The sequence below is a fragment of the Sebastes fasciatus genome, chromosome 15 (assembly GCF_043250625.1).
Source record: "Sebastes fasciatus isolate fSebFas1 chromosome 15, fSebFas1.pri, whole genome shotgun sequence".
In the NCBI taxonomy this organism is placed as follows: Eukaryota; Metazoa; Chordata; class Actinopteri; order Perciformes; family Sebastidae; genus Sebastes; species Sebastes fasciatus.
This window is the reverse complement of record NC_133809.1, coordinates 17,860,887-17,885,405: the sequence shown is the minus strand read 5'-3', so window position 1 is coordinate 17,885,405 and position 24,519 is coordinate 17,860,887. Positions and strand designations below refer to the sequence as shown.

General features: G+C 42.7%; 1 protein-coding gene across 26 annotated transcripts; it reads right to left on the bottom strand.

Annotated features, from left to right (window-relative positions):
* Nucleotides 1-4,158: 4,158 nt before the first annotated feature.
* ktn1 (kinectin 1) lies at nucleotides 4,159-24,430 on the bottom strand. Of its 26 annotated transcripts, none has more exons than XM_074660085.1 (35): nucleotides 24,278-24,430; nucleotides 18,443-19,131; nucleotides 18,178-18,342; nucleotides 17,936-18,052; nucleotides 17,703-17,833; nucleotides 17,329-17,574; nucleotides 16,410-16,516; nucleotides 15,927-16,071; nucleotides 15,077-15,173; nucleotides 14,765-14,949; nucleotides 14,559-14,648; nucleotides 14,426-14,463; nucleotides 14,231-14,321; nucleotides 13,827-13,895; nucleotides 13,695-13,732; nucleotides 13,500-13,590; nucleotides 13,292-13,360; nucleotides 13,162-13,199; nucleotides 12,661-12,751; nucleotides 12,426-12,538; nucleotides 12,241-12,337; nucleotides 11,985-12,025; nucleotides 11,794-11,884; nucleotides 10,927-11,013; nucleotides 8,960-9,049; nucleotides 8,774-8,860; nucleotides 8,586-8,672; nucleotides 8,403-8,495; nucleotides 8,207-8,275; nucleotides 7,983-8,066; nucleotides 7,522-7,605; nucleotides 5,716-5,799; nucleotides 5,525-5,620; nucleotides 5,306-5,416; nucleotides 4,159-5,187 (listed from the first exon to the last, which is right to left on the bottom strand). In XM_074660085.1, the coding sequence occupies exons 2-35, from the start codon at nucleotides 19,128-19,130 to the stop codon at nucleotides 5,158-5,160; spliced, it is 3,840 nt and encodes a 1,279-aa protein (XP_074516186.1). In that variant the 5' UTR covers nucleotide 19,131; nucleotides 24,278-24,430; the 3' UTR covers nucleotides 4,159-5,157. The 26 variants fall into 26 exon arrangements, with proteins under 26 accessions (XP_074516186.1, XP_074516187.1, XP_074516188.1 ...); XM_074660086.1 differs by having other exon boundaries at nucleotides 11,985-12,022; XM_074660087.1 differs by having other exon boundaries at nucleotides 17,936-18,049.
* Between the last annotated feature and the right edge of the window lie 89 nt (nucleotides 24,431-24,519).

Genomic DNA, 24,519 nt, shown 5'->3' with positions numbered 1-24,519 from the left:
AAGCTATTAAATACACTATATTAAAGTATTTTGCGTTTAATGTATTGTTGAGTAAACAACGTTATTGTACTTTGGAGTATAACTCCCTCCTTTTGCCACCTCACATGGATCCATGGATCGCCCCCTGTGTTATGTAAACAAAGAGTACAATCTGGGAATTCTTAAAGGTCCCATATTATAAAAAAGTGAGATTTTCATGTTTTTTTTTTTATTATAAAGCAGGCTTGAGTCCTATATAGATAGATAGATAGTTGTGTTTTTTTTGTTTTTTTTTACATTTATCCTTTGATATTGCAATATATTGTTATTAATTCTTTTTTATTTGTTTGTTTCTTTTATTGTCACAACAAACATTAATTACTTCTTTATTGTTTTCTTCCATTTACATACATGTTCTTTTTAAATATCTATATATTGTAATTTGCTTAATGAATTGTATATATGTATATATATGTTTTTGTTTTTGTTTTGTTCTTTTTTAATTTGTATTTATTATTGAATTGACGCTTTGGCAATATTGTTCACCTGACAGTCATGATCAATGAAGCAAATTGAATTGAATTGAATTGAATTGAATAGTAACTTTATTAATCCCGAAGGAAATTCAAGTTTCCAGCATCACAGTTCCATAGTGCAAAACATGTTAGTAAAAAGGCAGTAAAAAATAAATATACACAGCCCATATTCAGAAACTCTGCATTTGAAACAAGCTGTCAGGATTTCTGCCCATTTCTGATGTCATGAATATACAATATTTAGACCCTTTACCCAGTTTTAAACATAAACATTCTAAATGTGTCCCAGTTTATTACTGGTTGCAGTGTATGTGAATGTCATCAACTGACTGGAAGTACACATGGACCCAAACTGCTGTCTAGCAACGCAATTCTGTTGCAATTCCCAAGTTTCCCATATCTAACAAGAATAAGTGTTTACACATATTTTTTGTCATAACATCTTTTGAATATTAGCATCATATGACACTTCTTTTTCAGCACAAACATATCAAAGATCACATAATTTGATTTGATATGACTGCTTTTGTATTAGGTTACAAAGGCCTGAGTGAGCCTACAGAAGGTGGGGCATATTGGGAAACACATGGTGAAAATAATCATCCTGGTACATTTCCTGCCTGAGATAACATGCAGGGAGTGAAAGGATGGTGAAATCAGGTTTGCTTATTTTATTGGTGACCCCTTGGGCCCTTTGTAGAACTTTATTTGGTTATGACTTTATTGCAGTTGGCTAATGCCTGTGACTGTTCATGCAGGCTAATGACATGACTATTTATCTGTATGCCCAGGAGTTTTATTTTCACATTACCATTGCTCATTTTGATCGTTTCATTTTGTGGCTTAGCTTCCTATTCTCATTTTTCCTGTTGTTGGTTGCCAGCCTACAGGTATATGCTTATTTCTTTCTGTAATATCTTATTGGTTACCCGGCTCCATGTGTAAATATGCAGATCAATCTAATAATAACACCAAGGCCTAGTAATTTGCCTAACTGCTTCTTCTGAGAATGACTCACAGACTGCTTAATGTAACCAAATGTCCACACCTTATGTGAGGATGTCAAGAACCTCTCAACCTTCCAGTATCCCCACAGTTGTTCTCGCGCCTTTCTGATGAATGTGCCACTTCTCCACTTTTGTCTGGCAGACTCATCAACATTTTACGACCTCTGTCTTGTTTTCACAAGAACCTGCATGGCTGGAGGTGCCTTAACGGCTTCAGGCCCCCTCAGTGGTCCTATTGCCTCTGCAATTATGGCCTTCTGTTTGAACTGGTGTTCAGTTTCAAAGTGCAATAACACTTTGCACAAAAACAAAAGGTAGTAGGGGGGTCACTGGGGCCCATGAAGGTACTTGCCTCCCCACCCTTATGTACTTAAACTCTGAAGAAACATTGATGTGTTATTCCATTTGTAAGCACTACAAGTCAGATTAATCTGTGGCATTTGTTGGTTCCGTTCATAGCTGCACATACTTGTCCATTAATAGTACAGAGGAGTGAACTTCAGCTCCTTCAGCAGTTGTGCACAAGGATCAAGCTGCATTAGGCCTTTAACTACAGGCCTCGGGGCTGGCCTTAAAACTGTGGGTATAATGAATGTTTACTGCTCTTTTGTGTCACTGTCTCTTTCCGCTTGCTTTCATCCACTGGGCATTGTCTGTGTAAACGAGCACTACAGTCTTTTCTATGTCTGTCTGACTCACCGTCCCGCATGCACACACACACACACACACGCACACACACACACAGACACACACACAGACACACACACATACACAGTAGAGTTGGGGGGGCGGGGATCAAAGGCTCTCTAGCACATACCACACTGATGGAGAGCAGATGCAGGGAGTGGGCTGCTTTGCTGAAGTTGTGCTGGCGCAGTGCGAGTGCAAATCTATGTTTAGGAGGAGGAGTTAAATGTTACCAGGCAAGAAGCATGCAGAGGAAAGGCCTACCTCAACAAGCTCAATTGCGCAATTGAGACCAACCGTGTGAGCAATGATGACATATGAAAGACAAAGCACCAATTAACTTCCTCACTGCTTTACGAGTCAGACTTTCTAGGGAAGTTATGAAAGTGTAACATCTGGCAGATTTATTGCTGTTTTTTCCCCATAATTTTAAATCATTTGTCATTTCCCCACATAGGATGACAGGCTTTTCCAAGAACTGCGAGACAGAACATCAAAACATTACGAGGGTATCAAGAGACATTCAAATTAGATTAATCCAATTTAAGATTCTGCATCGTTTTTATTGGACCCCCTCCAACGCTGACTGGGACCAGGCTCTTCTTCACCTGCTCTGGGAATGTCCCATGATTCAGAACTACTGGTTAAAAGTTAATGAATGTATAAAAAACCTTACCCGCACCAACTTTTAGTTTTGCCCGAGCCTATACGATCTCAGTGATCCACTAATGACATCTCACTGTGGAGCCATGGACTTTATTCAGACCAATATAATGGTGGGAAAGCAAGTGACATCATAAATGTAGTTTGTTTTAGAGATCATCGTAATGAAATGTATTGCAAACAGCTTGTTTATTTTCTTCAGAGGGATCAAGACATTTAAACCCATGCCTGTATATTAGGAATCAGCTGCTACAGGGGACTGTGAACAGCAGCCTCCAGCAGCGAGCTGTGAAAGGCACTCCCTGTGTTATCCAGCTAATGACGAGTGTGTTGGAGATACAGTGACGCCTGTATCGTCGCGAGGTTTCCATGGGGGTAAAAAAACAGATCTCCAATCAGCTGACTGCAGCATGACAGTGTGTGAGAATGTGAAGAATGTGCTGATCCCATGTTGCTCGCACCCCTGACCTGACCCCCTCCCCCCCTCCCCCCCTCCCCCCTCCCCCCGCCCACCCAGCCAGCCAGCCAGCAACAAAACAGTCCTGTTGTTTTAAAGGCCTTTTAATGTGCGAAAGATGAGAGCTTTCTGTGCAGATACCAAAAGTCAAGTCAGGTCCAGTCACTCAGAACGTGTATTTATGCTTTCAATACAAATAGAAAGCTGGTAGTGGTGAGGATAAATATCACACCCATGGCACATCTGGGTTTACAATACACTTTCACACTCAGCCACTCACAACATCAACAAGTGACCACAGCTGTTTTTCCCAACATTACAGCCAAGTCAGACATTGTCCTTGGTAAGCTTTTGATTATTTCGGCTACCGGTTGAATTCTCACTTTCACATCTCCTTACTGATGGAAAATATTTTGTAAAACCTCATGCAGAGATGGGAAAACAGTCTCCTGTTCTGAGGGATTATACAGCATGTTACGATCACAGGAAACCGGTCACACCCCAAATGTTCCATAATTTTGGCAGCACAGTGCGTCACCCTCTCTATTGTTATGCAAACTGCTCACCTAAAATAACACTACATGACAAACCTGTTTATCGTGTACAGGGAAGTTGGATGAACGTTTTGCCGAGCAGAATTATACCTGCCAGCAAAAGCTTCATGAGCAACGGCTCTGTAATTTCCCTGTGCACAGTCAGGTTTTTCAAGGCTATGAATCAAGGCTATGAATCAAAACAGTTAAATGTCAACTAAAGGTTGCATGCTGCCCCACAGTGGTCGGGAGAAGGAAGTACAGCCGAAGAAAAAGATGCAACACAGGACGCTGCACAGATTTATCAAGCATCCCTTTTATTAACATCGCCTGTTACAAAAAGAACAAAATCTTCAGTGTTAATGCACTTAGCAACAATATAGCGAGTGTTGATTACAGATGATATGGGACGCTTATTCCTAAAATAGTTTGCAGGATTAAAAACCTCTACACTGTTGACCTGGCCTTCTCCTTCCACAGCCAGGGTCACAGGCTTCCTTCTCTCTGGAGCTGCAGTACAGACTTGACTACAATATGTCCATGCATCTCCATAGTTACAGTCACGTAGTGACCCTTCGGATATGCCGAGACCCCTTTTGATCTCCCTCCTCCCACCCAATACTGAGCCAAGGTATGCATGGAGCTATGAATTCATGAATGCACGATGAACCACAGTTTGTTTTCTGGTCAGGAGGCAAACAGATCAACAACAGTGTATTTCAGCAGGTCCTAACTGGTACATTTAAACAATACATATCTTTAAGTTAAGAAAAAAAGGACTGAAAACCCAAAGTTTGTTTCATCAAGTTGGAAATTTGTATCACTGCCCTCTCTTGACATATAACAACAAAAACTACTGTAGTATTCAAAAAGGATTTCATTTCATTGAAAAATACAGGTGTTTAAAACAGAGGAATGGTTGCCACGCAGTTTAATTTATGCTGGATGTCATTTTTAAGTTTAGAATACAAATCAACTGGCGATGCTGCTGAAAAAAGAGGAATGTGGTGGGAGTGGAGGAGTAGTGTGTTTTGGTACAGTGTCTGGAGCGTTTGGAATTAACAGGAACCTCTGCCTGCACCTTTACGGCCGACAGTGAGACTGGGAGTGGTTTGCCGGCGCCTCGGCCAGAGTCAGTTGGAGGCTGCCTACAGTACAGGTGAGGTGACGGAGGTTGGGGAAAGGGGGTGGTTGGGTGTGACAGTATGGTGTGACGGTGGTAGTGATGAGACCGAAAGGTCAAAGGTGGTCTCTGTAGTGCAGTCAGGGTGGCTGCATGGGGGTCTGTCCTCTCACTATACCACGGGCAGATCTTTGTCAGCCTCCTGGAGGAAAGCACACATGTAGATTCCACATTCAAATACACTGTTGCGAGTGGAAAGACTGCCATACTATAATGTTTTATTCGGCTGTCAGAACAGCACAGTAACAGGCCTTACTTACCCCTTCCTGTCTCTTGGTGAGTTGCCGGCTAACGCCTTGGAGCAGCTGCTGCAGTTCTCTGACTGTTTGGTTCAGTCCTGCACTCATTTTCTCCTTTCTGTCAATCTCTTCCTGTCAGACCCACAATATTTGGTTTAGAGCTCAATGTAACCACCTAATTACCATACATGCAAAGACATACACCACCAACTGTTAACCCATACCGCCCCAGGCTCTTACTCTCTGTGACGACAGACTGCTATTCTCTATCAGGTCATCAGCGTTGCCCGTCACTTTTGAGAGCTCCCCCTGGATCAGATCCAGAGACTGCTGGGCCTGGATTAAGGACAAGAAAGTTCCACTTGTTAACAACGTGGCCTGGAGTTGTACCCATAACAGCAGTGTAATAAAATATAAACTAGTATCCTTACCGTGTACAGGTCACCAGCCACCTTTTGCCTCTCGTTCTCTTCGGTCTCCAGCTTGGACAGAGTCTGAGTGAGGTGGGTTTTCAGCTGGAATCAAAACAGACACTCAGCACATGCTCTATACCACATAGCTTTCCAGGCACACCTGTGAATCCCATTTATAATTTAACACTACATGTACACAAAGAGCATTTATCCAGTGCCAACATTGCCTACATTAACACATTAAAGTGCTCAACATTTGCACAGATCTAACAGTTTCGCTTGTCCTACTTACTATAGGCCATGTTCAAACCAATAATAGCACGGTGTTGGTGTGGGCATTTTGCAACAGGTGCTAGTGAGAGAATGTTTCACGATCCAGGAAGTCCAGTTTGAGTAATACATTCATGTTTTAAGGCTCATCAGATGCCATAATACTGCACATAGGTTTACAACACCTTATAACAGAAATTTACAACTCTGAAAAGTTATAAACCAAACAGTATAATTATATCATTCGGCTTACAAAGTAACCTATCAGGAATATGCTCTTATAGAGTGGTGCAGGAATGAGTCCTAAAACCCGGAAATGAGTTAGTATTTTAGCATTTCCGGTTCCCTCGTCTAGAATCAATGGGTTTATGGTGAGATTCTGAAATGAGGTCTGTGGTTAACACAATCTGAAGAGATTTTAACGTTTATGTTCTACGACATAAAATACGTCAGTAAATTTCCACTTGTGAATTTTGAAGCTTTTACGTGTCTTAAAAAAAGCGGTTGCGAACAAGTGGCTAAATGAGACTACTAAACGTCATCACGCCGAACACTAATCCGCCTTTAGCTTAGTGGTGGTGACGCTGAAGTCATGTGACCATGGTGTAGTTCGTTTATAGCCTAACGTTAGCTTTTTACTTGCATTTACTCTTCAAAAATCTGAAAAGTGGTGTTCATTTGTGAAGATTATCTGGCTGAACAAAACGTGAAAGTATCATAAATGTGTGTTTGTCACAGAGTTTATTTTCTGCAATAATCCAATGGAGAAACCCCATTGGCATTTTGTTGAGGGAACCTGTGCGATTCTAACTTCTTGGTTGGCTTACAAAAATACGTCATCCCTGCAGCACTTTATAGGCAAATACATTGACACAATCCTATGTTGTTGTTTTTTTGTTGTAGTTGAAGTCCTCATTGTAATTAATCAGGAGGCTACGTTTTTGACGGTGCTATTGTCGGTCTGAATGCAGCCAATATAGTGTCAAAAGACTACGGACTACTAACACTTCACAAAGACCAGAGACAGGTGTCCAGTCAGTGACATTATGGCAAGACAAAGTCTACGAGACTAACAGACAGACAGATAAGGTTTGTGAGAAGACTAAAGAGGGTATAATAGTGTGCAGTTCAAGGTGTAAAATAAAAGTATAAAATAGAGCATATTTTTAGACTCAGCAGAAGGAAGGCAAGTCGAAGACTAGTAAGCCATGTGTTAGATGCCCGACAAGGCAAAGTGAGATGAAGTGGAGTGCCAGCGTAGAGAAAGGAGAGTTAGTCTTATAAGTATCACAAAGTGTGAAGGTGAGTCGTCACTCTCAACCTCTGATTTTTGCTAATTTGCAATGTCACATTTCCTGGCTCCTAAAATCAGAGAAAATATTCTTGCAGGTTAAGGGTTGAGTAAGCACGTTCACTGAGGTTATGGATGATGACCCACAGTAGCAGAAGATGGAGAACGCTGTCCCGTAGCAGTAAGTTTAGAGCCACCGCTGAGTGCAATAAGGGAGAGGTTTATAAAAAAGGAGCTCTAGCTAGAGGGGGAGCACCGCTTACCAAAGTCAGCTCCTCATTCTGTCTGATAGCCTCAGTATATGAGCCATCAAGTCTGGTCTGCAATTCAGTCAACAGATCTTTGAGCTGAAATTAAGTTTGACATGATGTGTTTAATGGGAGTCTGGGATAGTCGGTCCAGGACAGCACTACTAGAACACAGTCTACACGCGCAGTGATACCAGCTGATAAGACATCTACAAAAGGGAATGCTCTCACTATTTAGCAGAGCTGTTTAGTGATAAATAAAGTACAGGATCCTGTTGTGCAAATCAGTCTATTAAGTTAGCCTGGGAAGTGGTGTAACTAAGTGAAGCGTGTGTGCTTACAATTCAACGATATTTAATGTCTGTGTTGTGTGGATTTCATACGCCCCAAATAAACAGGATGTCAAAAAACATCAAAACACGCCATGAACATGACACACAGGATCACAAGGGTGAAGGAGTCCTGTTTCTACTCACCTCTCTGACCTCTGTTACATAGGTGGCGCTCTCCTGCTCCGCCCTCTCCAACTCGGACTCCAAGTGCTGCTTTTCTCTTCTAAGCTACGGAGCACAACAGAGGTTCGGAGATACTTGTGAGCCAGACAAACACAAGTCAAAATGGCAGGATGTTTAAACTACAATAAAACTTAGAAGAAATGTTATGAGTGTTAGTTTGAGATGTGCGCTTCAAGTGGACTGACGTTTTCCAACTCTGCTCCATCAGTTAGTCTCTCAATATCTTGCTCCAGAGCTGTGACTTTCTGGCCCATCTAAGGGAAAAGACAAAAGAATGATGCAATAAAGAATGATGCAATGAAACGCATACGTTGCAATATATCACCTCAGTGATTTGGTATTCAATCTGGGAGTTGTTTCCTGCTAAACCTGAACACACACCTCTCTGAGCTCTCCCTGCGATACCTCCAGCTTCACCCTCCAGCGAGACTCCTCCTGCTCCACGCTGTTCTGGAGGCGCTGCAGGATGCCCTCCTGTGGATGCAGCAGGAATGACAGCTCAGTTTGGAGAGAGACACGTCAGTATGGAAGCACTCGTTAAAAAAAAAAAAAAACTCATCTCACCGTCTCCGCCAACACCTTCTTGTACGTCTCACAGTCTTTCTGTAGAATCCTTTGGGCTTCCTCAGCTTCTTTCAGCTTCTCAGCCAGCTTTTAGCAAAACAGAAAGAGAGAGTAGTATTTGTTGTTATTAAAAGATGTCTTCAGTTTAAGAGGAAAGATGTTCAAATTTACATTTCCGCTTTATTTACCATAGCTTCCCCTGATGCAGGGTTGGATTGTGCAGTTGGGATTTCAGCTACTGCCCCCTCAAATCTGTGGAGCCACTCCTGATGGTTCTGGTGGAAAGAGTAGATGAAGAGCAAAGAGAAACATCACAACACAGGAGGAGATGGAGTAAGAGGGGTATGGAGGTAAACATCCAATATTACCCATACCTGCTCACTGGGCAGAGGCACAAGGGGCAGAAGTCTGTGCAGAACATCTCGACACTCGGCCTGACACATTGCCAGTGCTGTCTGGTTCTCCTACAAGGCCATAGGTTGGGGGAAAAGAGGAAAAAAGACAAAAAGAGAGGAGAGGAGATTGAGCACCGACTGTTCAAATAGTTCAGTCACTTCGAAGACAAGGTCCAGTGGTCATCAGATATCAGCAGATATGACCACCACCTTTCCTTCTTCCTCATTCTACTCTCCATGCTTTTAAAACCAGTCATCATCCACGTCATCCATCGAGCCGCTCCAATCAACGTCACGGGAATGATTCACTTGACATAATCTTAAATTATAATTCCAGAGCATTAGGATAAACGCTGTCTCACTCCTACTTCCAATTACCCTAAGAACACATCAGCATCTTTCAACAGGCCACACCTACACCAAGTGTCAGCAACCTCAGATTCAGAGCACATCACATGCTTCAGTTCTCCTGCAACCACAAACACATCAATCTGCTTTCATGAAATTGTACAAAGTACCTTGAAACTCTTCAATAAATAAAAAGGTAGCCATCAGTCCTCCCACAATAGGCTAGCATCATGCACTGTCACTCTGAGGCCTGAAGGGAGAACGTATGCCAAGCGTTAGCCAGCTGGCGCTCTAACCACTATTCACATTAACACACCGTGTCACAAGGCAGCTCAGAGACGAGTGTATGGAGCTGAATGCAACCAGCGTGCACTGACGGTACACAACAGCTGCCAAGGAACTCCCTGGCTCAGCTCTGAGAAGGTGCTTTCTACTGTACTCAGATGGCAGAAGAGCAGCTGCTATGCTGATGGTTCAGCATGTACCCTTTCCTGACGTAGGGGGAGGAGGGCAAAAATATATACGCTCACTGTAACTGTTAATAGACCAGCTATCTGGTAGCCCACTCTGTCTACACGAGGGGATCCGCCGCTACAAGAAATATACTGGAGATGTTACATTCAGCTACACAATGATCTTTCAGTCATGAGTGCGAAGCATTGAGAAACATAAGGCCATTGTTTTGAATGATCACACGTCACTTTAAAAAGAATAAGCTAGAGCTGCAACAATTATCGATTAGTTGTCAACTATTAAATTAATCGCCAACTATTTTGATAATCAATTAATCTGTCTGAGTAATTTTTTTAAGGAAAAAAAAAGTCAAAATTCTCTGATTTCAGCTTCTTAAATGTGAATATTCATTGGTTTCTTTACGTTCCTCTATGACAGTAAACTGAATATCTTTGAGTTGTGTACAAAACAGGATATTTGAGGACATCATCTTGGGCTTTGGGAAAAAAATATCCACATTTTTCACCATTTTATAGACCAAACAACTAATCAATCAATTGAGAAAATAATTGACAGATTAATCGACAATGAAATAATCGTTTGTTGCAGCCCTAGAATAAACTGCATTACAAGTGAAGTGAATCAAACAGTTTTTCATTGATTGATTAACTGGTGATATTGACAGTACGGATGTCACAAAGCAGAATGGGGGGGAAAAAACATGCTAGAAATGAGTCACATGACAGAAAGACAGGAAGCAGCAAAAATGATTACCATGAATCTCAATCTAATGACATCTAATGAAACAATTTCTAGGTCACTGCACACTCATTTCCAAGCATCAACCTGAGCTTTGGCCAGGGTGAAATATTCTATGTTTCAGAGCTTAAAGCAAAACCAATATTTGTTAAGTTAATAAAGATTCGCAAGGGGTGTAGCGTAGTTCAACAGCTCAACACGAAGCCAATTGACGGCAAACAGAGGGGAGGGGCGAGAGTGAGGTAAATGAGTATGCAGCTTTTTTATGGATGATGGCGAAAAAGAAATCGCACTGGGTCAATTATGGCAAAAAACAGCATTTTTGGGGGGGGAGGATGCATCAGATTGGAACTAGAGTGAAGGAGACTGAGGTGGGGGTGTCGAACCTTGACAGCTTTGCTGAGTTTTCCTTGAAGCATGGACTCGGTGGCTGACAGTGCGTCCATTGCACTCCAGTTTTTCTCCCGAAGCTCCTGTTTTGAGTCAGTTCCAGAGAGATACTACCTTCAGTTCAGCCTCAGGAAAAATGCATTCAGTGACGCTCATATAAAGACTGGTAGAGTAACAGAACAAACCGAATGCAAATTTGCTACACTCTGCTTTTCACTCATGCTCCAACCGCTAAAAATAAGTATGAACAAATCGCCTCGAGAGTCCCAGTCTCGCACCTCGTGTGGGTAAAAGCAAACATGCACAGTACGCAAGATATGTATTGTAACAATGTTGTGTGAGTACTTTCTATTCAAATTACGGTAATAATGCCTGGAGATATATACGGTAGATGCAAAAATGAAAAAGTCCACATACATATGCTTTTCAATTCAAATATGACTTGAAAATAAAAAGGTAGGCGAGTTTCTAACGCTCTGAATCACCCACAAGCACAGACAAGCTTGCCGACACAGTCAAGGCCAATGGAGAGCATAACAAGAGTAGGCTGGAAGCCCCTGTTATGTAACGTTCAGCTTAAGCAATCCAAATCAAAATAGACATCTGTACTGATGTGTACAATCATGTTGAGAACACAACCTCAGCTAAAGAAAGCTCTCCGTTCAGTGTAAAATGAACAAAAAAAGCAAAATAAGTGGGACTAAGTGGCAGTGGAGGAAGTATGGATGTATGCGGTGTGCTATTCCAGTGTGAGGGGAGTGTTTTGGGGTACCAGACAAGGGGGAGGGGCTGACGCCTCGCAGGGCTAGACCAGAGCAGTTACTGGTGTTATACAGTTCAGGTCATCGCTGGAGGAAACCTACATTGTTCTTCTTCCTATGAAGCTCCAGGGAGTCCCTCAGCTCGGCCAGCTCACCCTGCAGTTCTGTGACCTGCTTGTCCTTCTCTGACAACCTGATAGACAACAACATAACCACTCATTATGTTACGGGTCCTTTAAAATGAAAAGGCATATGAAATTAAGGTATGTCACATGGCATGCAACATTACTCACGCTGTAAGAAGCTCTGGGCTTGGCACTGCTGTTTGGGACTGCTATTTAAGGAGGGGAAAAAAGAATTTGTTAAAACGAGGACTGACTGAGGATTTTATCTCTTATGACGCTCATAACAAAAGACAACAATTCAAACAAGAACAGTTTTTTTTTTAATTATGCTTATTTGGTAAAATCTTTTATACCTAAACAATTCTTCCTGATTCAAACCAAAGGATATGTCACACTTGCACTATTCTTTGAGACCGTTCCTCACCTGTTGATGCATCTGCTCCACCTGCTCACTCAGCTCCGTAGTCCTTATCTCCAGCTCAGCATGCAGCATCTGGATATGTTGGTCCTTTGCTGCTAGTCTGTGGATCAGGTGTGCTCATCATTAGTCTGATGTGTAAAGGCAACGCTATACGACTACATGTTGAAGTGGGGGGGGGGTTAACTTACTCAGTCTGGAGTTCATGGAGCTGGGTCCCACAACTGGCCAGCTCTTCTGGCATCTCCATCTGTCTCAGCTGCTCCATCTCTGCCTGCAGGGCTGCCAACTGCTGCTCCAGACCCTGCGAGACAAAGGCAGCTTTAAACAAGAGCTCAAAGTAAGACAATACAACATGAACAATATGAGGAAGAGCACTTGAAATGTGCAATCCCGGTATTTCATTATTACGAGAAAAGCCCACACCTCAACTGCCTTCTCTCTGGTGGAGCTGCCGTCTTGTGCCGTCTGTAGACTCTCCTCCAGTGATTTTAGCTTCACATCCTTCTCTTGGATCCTATAAAGTAAAGTGAAACAACGGTTCCTAATATAGAACAGTTTGACGTTGCACAGAATCTGCTGATTGTTAAATAAAAAATGATATATGCGGCAAGAGGACATATAACAATACACAGCCTGTCGTGCCAGCGGAGAATTACTATCAGGGGTGTGTCTAGGGAGTGGCCTGGAGTGCCAGGAGGAATTAGTTTTGATACGGTTACAGTAGAGTGACTCGTGGCCTTTGGTCTCATAACATGTAATTATGGAATGCATCAGTTGCTCTGTATCTCAGCTAGTAAGCAAAGACTGTTGACTGTTGTTATGGAAAGTACAGTTAGTGTTATTCTGTGTGTCTTTGTGCGTTGTGGACGGGATTGGGTGATCATAATACTATGTACTATGACATTTTCATGATCCCAAACTTACTTGCTCTGGAGCTCTTCCACTATCGACTCTGATGATGCCTGTGATAAGCAGAAAAGACAATTTAAAAAGGAATAAGTACAGAATAAGGTGGAGAAAACACAGCTTTTAGGAAAGATTTCAGACAACTCACCTTTTCTGCTATCTTTCTCATAAGGGCCTCCGTTTCTTGTTTTAGTGCCTCATTTTCTTCTCTTACAGCCTGCATCAGGGAGAGAAATTAAAGATTTTTCGCCCATTAGGGTTCGTGATTACTAGGCAAGCAGTGGAATGCAGAGTCACTTAAAGCTTGCTGACTTCAGTCAAATGTGGGTGAGGCAGCACAAGAGAAAACAAAATACCTTGAGCTCTTCCTCCTTGTTGGCCACCTCTATCAGCCCCTTCTCCAGCAGGTCCTCCACAGTTTTCATGTTGTCCTCCTTCTCCCGGACACTGGGTAGGAAGTTTTAAAAAAAAGGTCATTGAGTTATTCCTTATGGCTCATTAGTAACAAGCCTAACCAGCTATTCAAAATATGTTCCAGTTTGCACACACACCTCGTCTGGAACTGGTCCAAAGCCAGTTGGGAGGCAGTCTGCATGGGGAGAGTCAAACAGAGAGGGTGTGTCAAACAGAAGAACATACAAGTACATGGGGTCCTTTTCAATTTGTCAAAGAACATGACTAACCTGATCAGAAATCTGTGCCTGCAGATTCTGAACCTCTGCCTTCAGAGACATGTTCTCATTGTGCAAGGCCTGCAGAGGAAAAGACGGGAAACAGAGAGGACACTTATCATGGCAAGACGATACAGGATCTGACAGCAATACTTTGAGCTATGGCATAGCACTCATAATTCTGTCGGAGGTTTATAAAACCGTGAAATAAATGATATCCGTTTGGCATTGGAACCCAAAATATCTGCAAATGTGAACCAACATGCCCTCTCTCTGGCAGGGACATTGGTATTCAATCCATATTTCCTCTTAACACAATGAGAGGCCTCGAACTTGTTTACCAAATTCCAGCAGACTTATGTACCTATGCAATGTTAGCATAAGAAGCTGTAGATGAAGCACTCTTGCGACTATACCTGCATGTTAGTTTCTCTACCAGCCCCACTGCTCCTCTCAGCATTTAGAGAATCCTCCAGACTCTTCCTCTGCAACTCCTTATCGGCCAATCTGAACAGAACAGGGGAAGAGTTGGGAGAGCACATGAGGAACGGCTCAACGGTATCACTTGTAATGCGGTCACTATGTCTGAAAAGGCCAAAAATGTTTCTTACAGCTTCTGTAGCTCCTCCATGTGAGAGACATGGGTGACCTAAATGAAAAGAAAATACATCTTATTAGCCTAAATGCAAATAGCTATGCATCTTTTTCTTACTAAACATAAGTAAATAAGGTTAACCCATATACCTGTGAAGAGATCTGGGCATGCAGGGACTCATTCTGGACTTGCAGGGTCTCGCTCTGGACCTGAAGACCTGTGTTTTCATTCACGAGGTCCTGTTAAACACAGACTCTATTAGTGTGTACGAGAAGTGTGTGTAGATCCAATTCAAGAAAAGAAGTACTATAAAATAGACTTTGATGATTTTGGGTATGAAGTTGTGGCGGCTTACCTGAACCCGGGCTTGCAGCGAGTCATCAGGCATACTGTGCTGGGACATCTCCATAAGCTCCATCACTCTCTGCTCCAGCCGCTCTTTGGAAACCATGGCTTCAGTCAGGCTGCCGTGTAGCGTCTGGATCTCCTTGTTCTTGTTGTTCATCTCCGTCTCCACTGACAACAGCTGGCCGTGAAGCTCTGCACCCGCACATGCACAGACAATCAGTTGCTGAATGTAACCTGACGATTCACTTTTAGATTTACTTTTTACTAGAAGTAACAAGTGAAAGTATCACATTTTTTTTTGTATGACATATTTTATCACCTTGCTTTGAGGCCTGAAGTTTCTCTCTCTCAGCATTGACACTGTGAAGGAAATTCTGCAGTTCTTCCCAACGTCGCTTAGCATCCTGCAGTTGGGCCTGGAGATGGAGAGATATACCCAATTTAGTTAACAGTTTTCACCCACACATTATTATAGAAAATGAGTGCTGTAACACCACACTACAGAGGGTAAACTAACAAATGACATCCATCCATCCATCAATCTTCTTTCCTCGCACTGGCAGTATCATTACTATAGGATCAATGGCGGAGGTTGATTTGCCTTAAGGCAATCTGTAAGCCTGTGATTCCAACGTCTCTTTTTCCTCAAGAATTCAAACACAGCGTTGCATCTGCCAAACCAAGTTAATGGAATTCAAATTACAAAACATCTCGTAGACGTTTTAATTGATTTTTCTAGTCTGGGCAATAGAGAAAACCTGTTTTCTGTCATCAAAATCTCAACTCTTGGCGTGGCTCTTCTGTGTCGAGCCAGCAACTTAAACTTTCATCTTTGATCGTTGTCGATGAAAAGACAGGAAAGGCTGATCTGGGTGTCTCGCAGGAAAAGTGTTGTTCATACACAGCACAAAGCCTCCAACATTCCAGCTTCCCAAGCCAACACAATCCTCCCATCCCAGGTTATATTTCCCACACCCCTCCCTCCCCAGGACTTCCACTACAACGTCCTCCCATTTCCTCGGCAATGCTGCCACACCCGCTAACCAGATTTGAAGCTGCCCAGGTCCAGGTTTTGGCCCAGGTTTTTTACAGCTCAGTTCATTTTTGTCTCGGCTGGGGAAACCGAAGCACAGGCTAAATAAACACATTGTGCATCTGGATTAGCGTACCTCCAGCTGGGACACGTTCTGCTTGTAGTTGACCTCCAGTGACTTCCTCTGGTGCTCCTCCTGCTGCAGCTTGCTGTTGTTGTCTGCCAGCTCTTTCATCAGACCGGCGTACTCAGAACGCAGCTTGTTCAGCTCTGCTGAATTCCTATCAAGCAACACACGCACAAATGAGTGAAAATGGTTGATGGGGCATTACTGTGGGATGTTGTTAATGAATCAAACTACTAATAGCCTGTATGATGCATTTTACATTGTTTAACTGTGCATACAGATGGACTTCTTAATGAGAGCAACACAGGCAGAAAAAAAAATGGAGGATAATGTAGAGATCAGAAGTCTGAGCTAAAATGCAAAGACAATGAGCTGAAATTCTAATATGAACTGGATGACTAGGATTGTTTCACCAAGATGAGCAGATGAGACATGTATAAGCTCTAGAGAGTGTGACCAGTGGGGGATCATCTTTTGCTGTGTAATACTGACTTGCTCTCCATCTGGTTGGTGGCAGAGCTGACTGCGTCCCTCAGGATGCCGTTCTCCTGCTGCAGTCGAGTGATCTGGCTTTCCAGCTGCTCCCTCACCTGCTGGAACTACACATAAACAAGAGGATTCAGTGTTGAGAATAATGACAAAATATATGGGTTCCTTCACACTTTTTAAATTACAGATTTTTCCCCACAGTATTGATGATATACAGTGTTGTCTAATATGTAAGGGATAACGCCTGACGAGTTGTGGCCTCCCCGTCGTCCATTAATTCCTGATAATGGACACCTCGAAGGGCATTATCCTGCTTACACCATGGTCACTTGCCAAAAAAAAAAAAAACTAAGATCATGAATTTATATTTTCATGCATTTTGCAACCAAAATCTGAAGTTTTTCACAAGCCATAACTCCTTTTCCCTGGTAATTCCTGAGGGTTTGCTAATACTTGGAACAATAATTACCATCCCATAAGGTTCTTATGTAATGGAAACATTGTACACTGCTCCAAAAGCCAATATTTCTAGACCACTCAGCTCATAGAGCCCTTTGGCTCAGCTACGAGCCAGAAGCGAATTCAAAGTAAATATAATTTGATAGTATGTTTAACAACAATACTAGCTAGCTATCCAGCCATGTCATTTTCCCCAAATCAATATCAAGAGTTTCACAAACAAATGAGGCAATGTGCCGCAGCCTGAAGTAGCGAGTTGAATGGGATGTGAGATGATCGCCTACGTGGGGCAGTGTAACTTACTTCTTGCAGATTGTGTGTAGGATGAGGCACTGAAGGACTAACATTACAGCCCGTGTTGTAAATAAGACCATGGTATAAAATGTAATAACTGTTCTGATAATAAAACAATATAGGAAACAAGTGAACTAATGTCCAGACTTGTGCAAGAAATCAAATGAACCTTTATCTGCATGGTCTGGAGCTCCTGGTAGCTGCCTTGTGCTTTGCCCTGCATGCTACCCAGTTCTTTCTCCATGACTCCACGTTGCTCCCTCATCACGGCCTCCACCCGGCCCGTCTTTTGCTTCTCAACCTGAAGCTCCTGGCTAAGCTGTTTCACTTTGTCCTTGGCAATGGAAGCCTCCTCCTGCAGAGTTGTAAGAAGTCTCTCTCTTTCCTGTGCAGCTGGGTCAGGCCTAGCTGCAGACTGGTGGTGAGACATGTAACGTTAGAAAAAAGCATTGCAAGTCCAACTACAAATACCAGGTCTGCCAAATGCAAATAGTGTGAAATGTCAAAACATCCTAATTTATATGTATCACGTATTAATCTCACTTTCTGCCAGGCATCCAAGGCATTGGGGCTCTTCTCCCGGAGGAGAGCCATCACACTGACAGCCTCGGCCTCTGACAGAGCCAGGCTGGACAGACCAGACAGCAGCTCCTTCAGCTTCACCTCCGTGTTCTCTGTTAAAACATACAAGTTATGCATGTTATTATATAGCCGGACAGTAGATATGCGATAGCAAATAGAACCATGATCAGACTCCAGGTTTTTTCCCCTCTTACCTTTGTCCGTCTCATTCTTCTGTTTCTTGCCGCTCCCTTTGGATGGTGCATCATCGTTATGGCCTGCCTGGTGGTTGGCAGAAGCTGCAGAATCAGCCAGAACATGGGCTTCATCTACTGGATTTGAGAAAAACTAGTTGATTACAAGGTAACAAGTTCAGGCTTCGGTTTGAGCGCAAGTCCTTATATTTTAAAGAAATTGAGATATAATTTAGCATGAGGGACCATTGTGTCACCATTACCAGGCTCAGTCTTCTGCTTCTTGGCAGAGTTCTTCTTCTTGCCGCTGGTAGCAGGCGGGGCTGCACCGTCCAGAACTTTGGTTTCAGCCACAATGGGAGCTTCCTTCTTGACTGGAGCTGGAGCCTGCTCAGCCTTAACTTCTGGCTGCTGGTCATCCACTATAACTTAATAGGAATTCATTGAACAAAATAGTTAGCAATTTCAATCTTTTCCACGAGAAACTACGTAATAGACTCCCTTATAACTGTACTCTTGACTACTCACCAGGCTCAGCTTTTTGTTTCTTCTTCTCCTTTTTCTTCCCAGAGATCTGAGGAGGTGTCTGAGCCTGAACAGGAGCCTGCGTAGCTTGGACCTGGACCTGAACCTCAAGCTGTGGGGAGGGAGGGCTGGACTGTTTGCCCGCAGCCAGAGGTGTCTCTGTCTTGCGGCTGATCGGCTTTGAGCCGTTCACTTCTGGTTCCTCAGAAGAAGCAGCTGCAGCGGCAGCAGCAGCAGCTGCGGCAGCTTTAGCAGCCTTTTTTTCCTTCTTCTTTCTCTCCCTCAGACCAGCAGGAGCCTCAGGTGACACTGAAACAGGCACATTGGGAATAGGAATTGGTGGAGCAGGATCTGGTGTAGCCACCGGTGCAGGTTCCTCCTCTGCCTCCTGACTGGAGCTGTTGGCACCATCAGCACCATCAAAATCCCTAAGATCCTCTTCAGACTCTCCTCCACCTCCACCTCCTCCTCCTCCGCTGGCACTCTCCTTCTTCTTGCTCTTCTTCTTTTCGTTCTTCTTACGGGTGTCTGGCTTGGATGGTGGTAGCTTGAGGTCACGTTTCTGCCTGGCCAGCACCTCGTCGTAGGAGGTTTCCTTCATGAAGAGCCAGAAGAAGAGGAACATGAGGGCAATGACCAGGGAAGGGGCCAGGATGAGCAGGTACTGAGAGTCGTAGATATCCACCGCCATTCTGAAGAGAACGAGAAAGACAAGAAAAAAACAATGTTAAATTTAGGACACATGGCCACCACCAACAGTCTGGCATCTGCCAATATTTTCCACATACCGAATGTATGACATTAAGGTAATAGCTTTCTACCAATAAAGGTAACTTGTGAAGGCTGCTCAGATCCAGAGATAACAGGAACACAACAGCTACATTAATCTGTGATTTCATCTTCCTGCTCATATCCATCCAATACAAGTCCTGCTGTATATTAATATTAATTTGCAGATCAACCACTGCTGCCAGCCTGCGATGTATGAACTGGTGCAAGTATAAAATATGGGAGGTGGAGGTGTTGGTACATCAATGGTGTTGGCTGTCCTCTCTTAGTGATATGATCCAATTAGATAAAACTATCCCCCCCAGCTACACAGCTTAAAAGGGGACAAAATAGGTCAGGAATATCAACTGGGCTAAAAAGAAGATGGCTCACTGACTGTCTCATTTAGTCACCTCACTCCTTTAGCTGCCACAAAAACGTCAAGGTGGTAACCGAAACTCATATGAGGATGGATTTGCAAGAGGCAAAAACACACCCACATGTAAGTATCACCCGCTGAGGTCTGCTGCAGCTGCAGTTTGACCCCTTCAAGCCACATGGACGGGAGGTTCTTCTTCCATCGCAGGCAACGTTTACAGAGTCAAGAGGTCCTGAGACTTCATCAGTTTAACATCTGCCAAAGATATTCTTTGGAACTATGTTTTGTCTCCTCGAGGCTACGTAGTAAGAATTAACCGGGGTGGAGACAATGAATCACCAGAAGCCACGATAAACTAAACCAACTGTAAGCATTGTTGTCATTTCTGCCTGAGGAAATGACTGTATGGTGGATGTTAATATGAAGTGGACTGTGTATATCACTTAATGGAGTTACTCAGAAAAGTCTAAGAAAAACTCCAACACTGCCAAATATTTCAAGCAGCAAGCTTGCAGTTTCTCTTGATTTTCCTCTTATATGCTTGATTAAATCTTTTTTTTCTTGCAGCACATATTTTCTGTTTAATCAACCTGATTACAGCACAGATGGCATGTTTGATGTAAAAATCACTGAGGTGGTGGTGCTGCAATTTTGTAAAAGGCAAAGTCAATAACAATGCTAACAATTCTGATAAAATAAACAGAACTCTTTCCAAACATCATCGCAGCTGGAGAGTAAGTCTTGCAAACTAACACAGAGCAATGCCTTGAGCAAATTTACGCACTTATTACAAAAATAAAAGCACTGTTATGAAAAACTGGGACAATTTAAGCCCTGGGTTATGGCAGCAGCATTGTGTTGTCAACAATACAGAGTGGCACAGAAAGTGAGTGACCTGAAGTGCTGCACAATTCCATCCTATGCCCAGGATCTGTGGCAGCAGTGTAGGAGTCAGCGTCGTAGAGCAGACCTCTTTAGTAATTTGGATTAAGCAGATTACCCATGATAATACATTTAAGAATAACTTTCCTGAGGACTGGCAGGCTTATCCTTATAGTGTGATGTTGACCCTGTTTCACTGCCACCTCGAAAACCTCTCATCACAACTTCCACACAAAATGTGCCAGGCCTGTTTTGATGAATTAATATTTGATGCATCTTCTTATTCTAAAAAAATATTTAGCCATTTAAGCACCCAGCTTTTCCTCTGAGCATAGGCTAAACTTAAACTTATTATATAACAGTTTTTGAAAAGCTTTGACTCTGAATACATCCGATTGGCAAATCTTACTAGCTGATTAGGAATGTTTCAGCCTATACATTTGATGCCTACACACTTCCTCTGCAGAGTTTGTATGGCATCTGTGTCAAAGAGCATGCATTCCTCCACTCTCCATATGCTACAGCTGGAGGCAAACTCAGAAAAAGATATGTTAACTGTGAGCAGAGAAATAGAATTCGGTATAGAGAGCACTGTGAAAACAGCAGTGTCAAAACCCGTAACATGATGAAAATCTTAGACTTTACTTGAGTTTTTTAATCTCCTCTCATCTTCTGCATAGTTTTCTTACCTGTGATCTCATCAGAAGCTGTCATATCACAATGACAATACAGAAACCCCACACTAATAAGCAGCATGACAAGACCAAAAAGGTCTTTCAGTGGCGTGGAGATTAGGACTATCTAAACCCTGGAAATGAACCAACTAGGCCAAAGTTTTCTAAAACAAGACCAAAGAAAAGCCATAAAGAAGCCATAGTACATTATGTACTTTATACACACCACGGACAAATTGGGTAACAAGGTTTTAACTGTTAACTTTCAGTGGCTACCGAATCAGGAAATTCTTTGTTACGTCACATTCATTGTATGTTCCAGGAAACTCCCATGTCAGACCAAATGAAGCTGCGAAATAACTCTTAAAGCAACATTGGTTCTTGGCATGTTAAGTATGGGTGGAGTAAGTGGCGTAAAAGTTTGAAGCATGCTCGCTTTCTTTCAGTCCCAGCCCTCAGAGTGGAAGGTGCATGAGTGTCCCTGAGCCTTGTCCCAGCATCGAAATGAGCCCGGAGGACAAAGCCCTTTCGGGCTGTTGGCTCCCCGGAATCTAGCCACTTGGCTAGCCGGGCCTCCTGATTTGGCAGGCATGGAGAGAGAGGGAACTCCTGATAACTATCCGGCCCAAAACGCAGCACAGACGGTACTTGAAAACCAGGCCATGCAGCACTCTACACTTAATATCTTTAAGATGGCAACAATTCACTAAAAAGCTCATCAAAGGTCCAGGAAAGCACAGAAACTTGGGAGCTATTCAAGTGAACCATTTCTCTAGTCTAGTATACAGTATATAGACCACAAGTGCAATTTACAACAGAAATTCTCCAATCAGATTTACACTAAGAAAATGTTAAAATTACATAAAATTTCATATCAAATACTAATAATTTGTTTATAACGAACTGTATAAGTTCTGGAAGTGTAAAGGTCACTAAACTTGCAGTCTGTTACAGCTGTACAACAGATTTATTTTAGGCATGATTCCACACACACAAAAAACAACGAACTATGTTTACTCTCCAATGACAGTACGTTTTATCAAAGAAGTTTCAATGAATGCAGGTAGTTAAAAAATGTAGATTAGAGTGATAGGTAAGACAATTGGGAGATATCTCTGTCTGAAGGATGACGGACTGATAATTTACCATTATCAGTACTGTATTCCGGTAATAACCTAAACAAAGTAGAAAAGTACACAGTAGGGCTTCTGATTATAGTGGGAAAACATTAACAAATAAGTTATTGTTCTGAAATGGTATGTTCTTCCTGGTCAAGCTGCAACAAGTAACCTTGAGAGTGTGCTACATATTGAATCAAGAACAACAAAGACACCCTAGATAAGAGCTTATCTCAAGGAAATTGACAAAGATGCCAAGAAGACGGAGTTGACGCCATGCCACAAGACAGGAGAAGCTCAGAAATACCTTTACCTTTTACTCTAAGCCAAAGTTTCTCAAAGTGTGGCCAATGGGGGTGTTTGAAGGATTTCCAAGGATCTCCAGAACAGTACTTTCAGGTTCATCTAGTATTAAAGTTGGTTTAGAAACATCTAGAAGTCATTGGTGCTTAGAAGTCCCGAGGTGGAGGTATAAGCTGTGGGGTGATCGTGCTTTTGCTGTCGCTGCTCCTAAACTATGGAACAAGTTACCCCCCTGATATACACACGGTCACTGACCTAGTACTTTTTAAATCTAAGCTCAAGACTTTTTTTATTTAGATTTGCTTTTAATACCTAGTAGCGCTGTGACATTTTCCCTGTGCTTTTTATGTACCTTTTTTTATGATATGTTGTGTTTTTATTCCTGTTATTTCTTGATGTTAATGTAAAGCACTTTGGGTACCTTTTGGTTATTGTAAAGGGCTATACAAATAAATGTTGATTAATTGTGAGATTGATTGGGGGACACAGTGTACATTATTCACCACCTTATTGCAAATGTAGTGTTTATTTTAAGTAGCAAAAATCAGTTACAACACCAGGACTTGTCTTTGAATACAGACCATACCCATTTTAAATGACTGTTATTTAGAGGAACTTTAAGATAGGTTGTTCTTATATATTGTTTCTTAGATTTTTGGCTTTTATTGCCATAATCCTATGTATTTATATGGTTCTTATTGTAACTTGTCCCTCCAACCTCCCCATGCCTTTTAATATGTTTCCTTTGACTTAACTAATTATTGGTTGTCTGTATGGATGTATGGACTGGGAATGCTACAAATGAATTAGCCCCTTGGGGATAAATAAAGTTGTCTGAACTGAACTTGATGTCCAGCAAGCTTCCTCATAATTCAACAAGGAGCAGTTCACTATGATATGGCTGAGTACCAAATGTCCCAGCATGCTCAGTCATGTCTAATCGTCGGCCTTGTGCACACTACTGAATGGCAGCTGTTCTTTAAACCAAGAAAAAAGGGCTGCATGTACAGGATACAGCCTGTAATCACAGAAATAGCAGACATGATCTAGCTAATATAGGTGTTAAATCTTCCCAGCTAGCTAGCTAAAGTCACACGTTTTAATCAAATGAACCAGGAAAGCGAAAGAAGAGGCACACATGGCTCAACTTCACCGACATGACTGGCAAAAAAAACATGTTTATTGAATAAGTGGCATGGCTACAAGTAGTTGCTATAACTAGTTATATCCATACAGGGAGAAAAAGGCCACTCAAGTTGATCAGCGTTATGAATGAGCTAGCTAACATTAAAGATAGCTCAAGTGACGTGAGCCAGGTACTAACGGCTACTAACGGCTACGGTTACTAACGGTTACTAACGGCTACTGACGGGTACTAACGGCTACTAACGGTTAGCCGACCAATCCAGTTATTGGTACAGAAGAGCGATAAAACGGACCAGTAAAACACGTTAACCCAAGTTTATTCCTTTCCCAGCCCGTCTGGAGGCGTGGACATCTGCCCCCCTACAGGCCTCGTCTCTCTGGTTGACCCAGTCAGCCTCCCCTCTCTCCTGAAATCTGTGACCCGGTCTGCGGCTTCATTCTCCGGTTCTAGTCCTGAGGGCCGAGCCCAGGCCCGGGTAGTAAAGAGCTTAGCTGCCACTAAACACCGGGCCCTTTTAAGGAATAAACACACGATATCAAAGAGAAGTAGCTATAAGAACTGCGTTACCTGTAGCTTCAGTTAGCTGCTCCTTTAGCTGGTGGTGTTAATGGCGCTGGTTGTTCTGCGTTGACTCTAGCAGACTCCTGACTTCCCAGGGCAGCAGCTCCAGCCTGGCTTTCTTCTGCGTCTATCCGTCAGACTATCTGCCGTTTCTGGTCCGCGGGGGCGGGGTCATAGTCTGTAGTGATGTGTCGGCCAAGAACGAGCCGGTTCAAAGAGCCGGCTCCCGTCCGAGAGCCGTTTTTTTT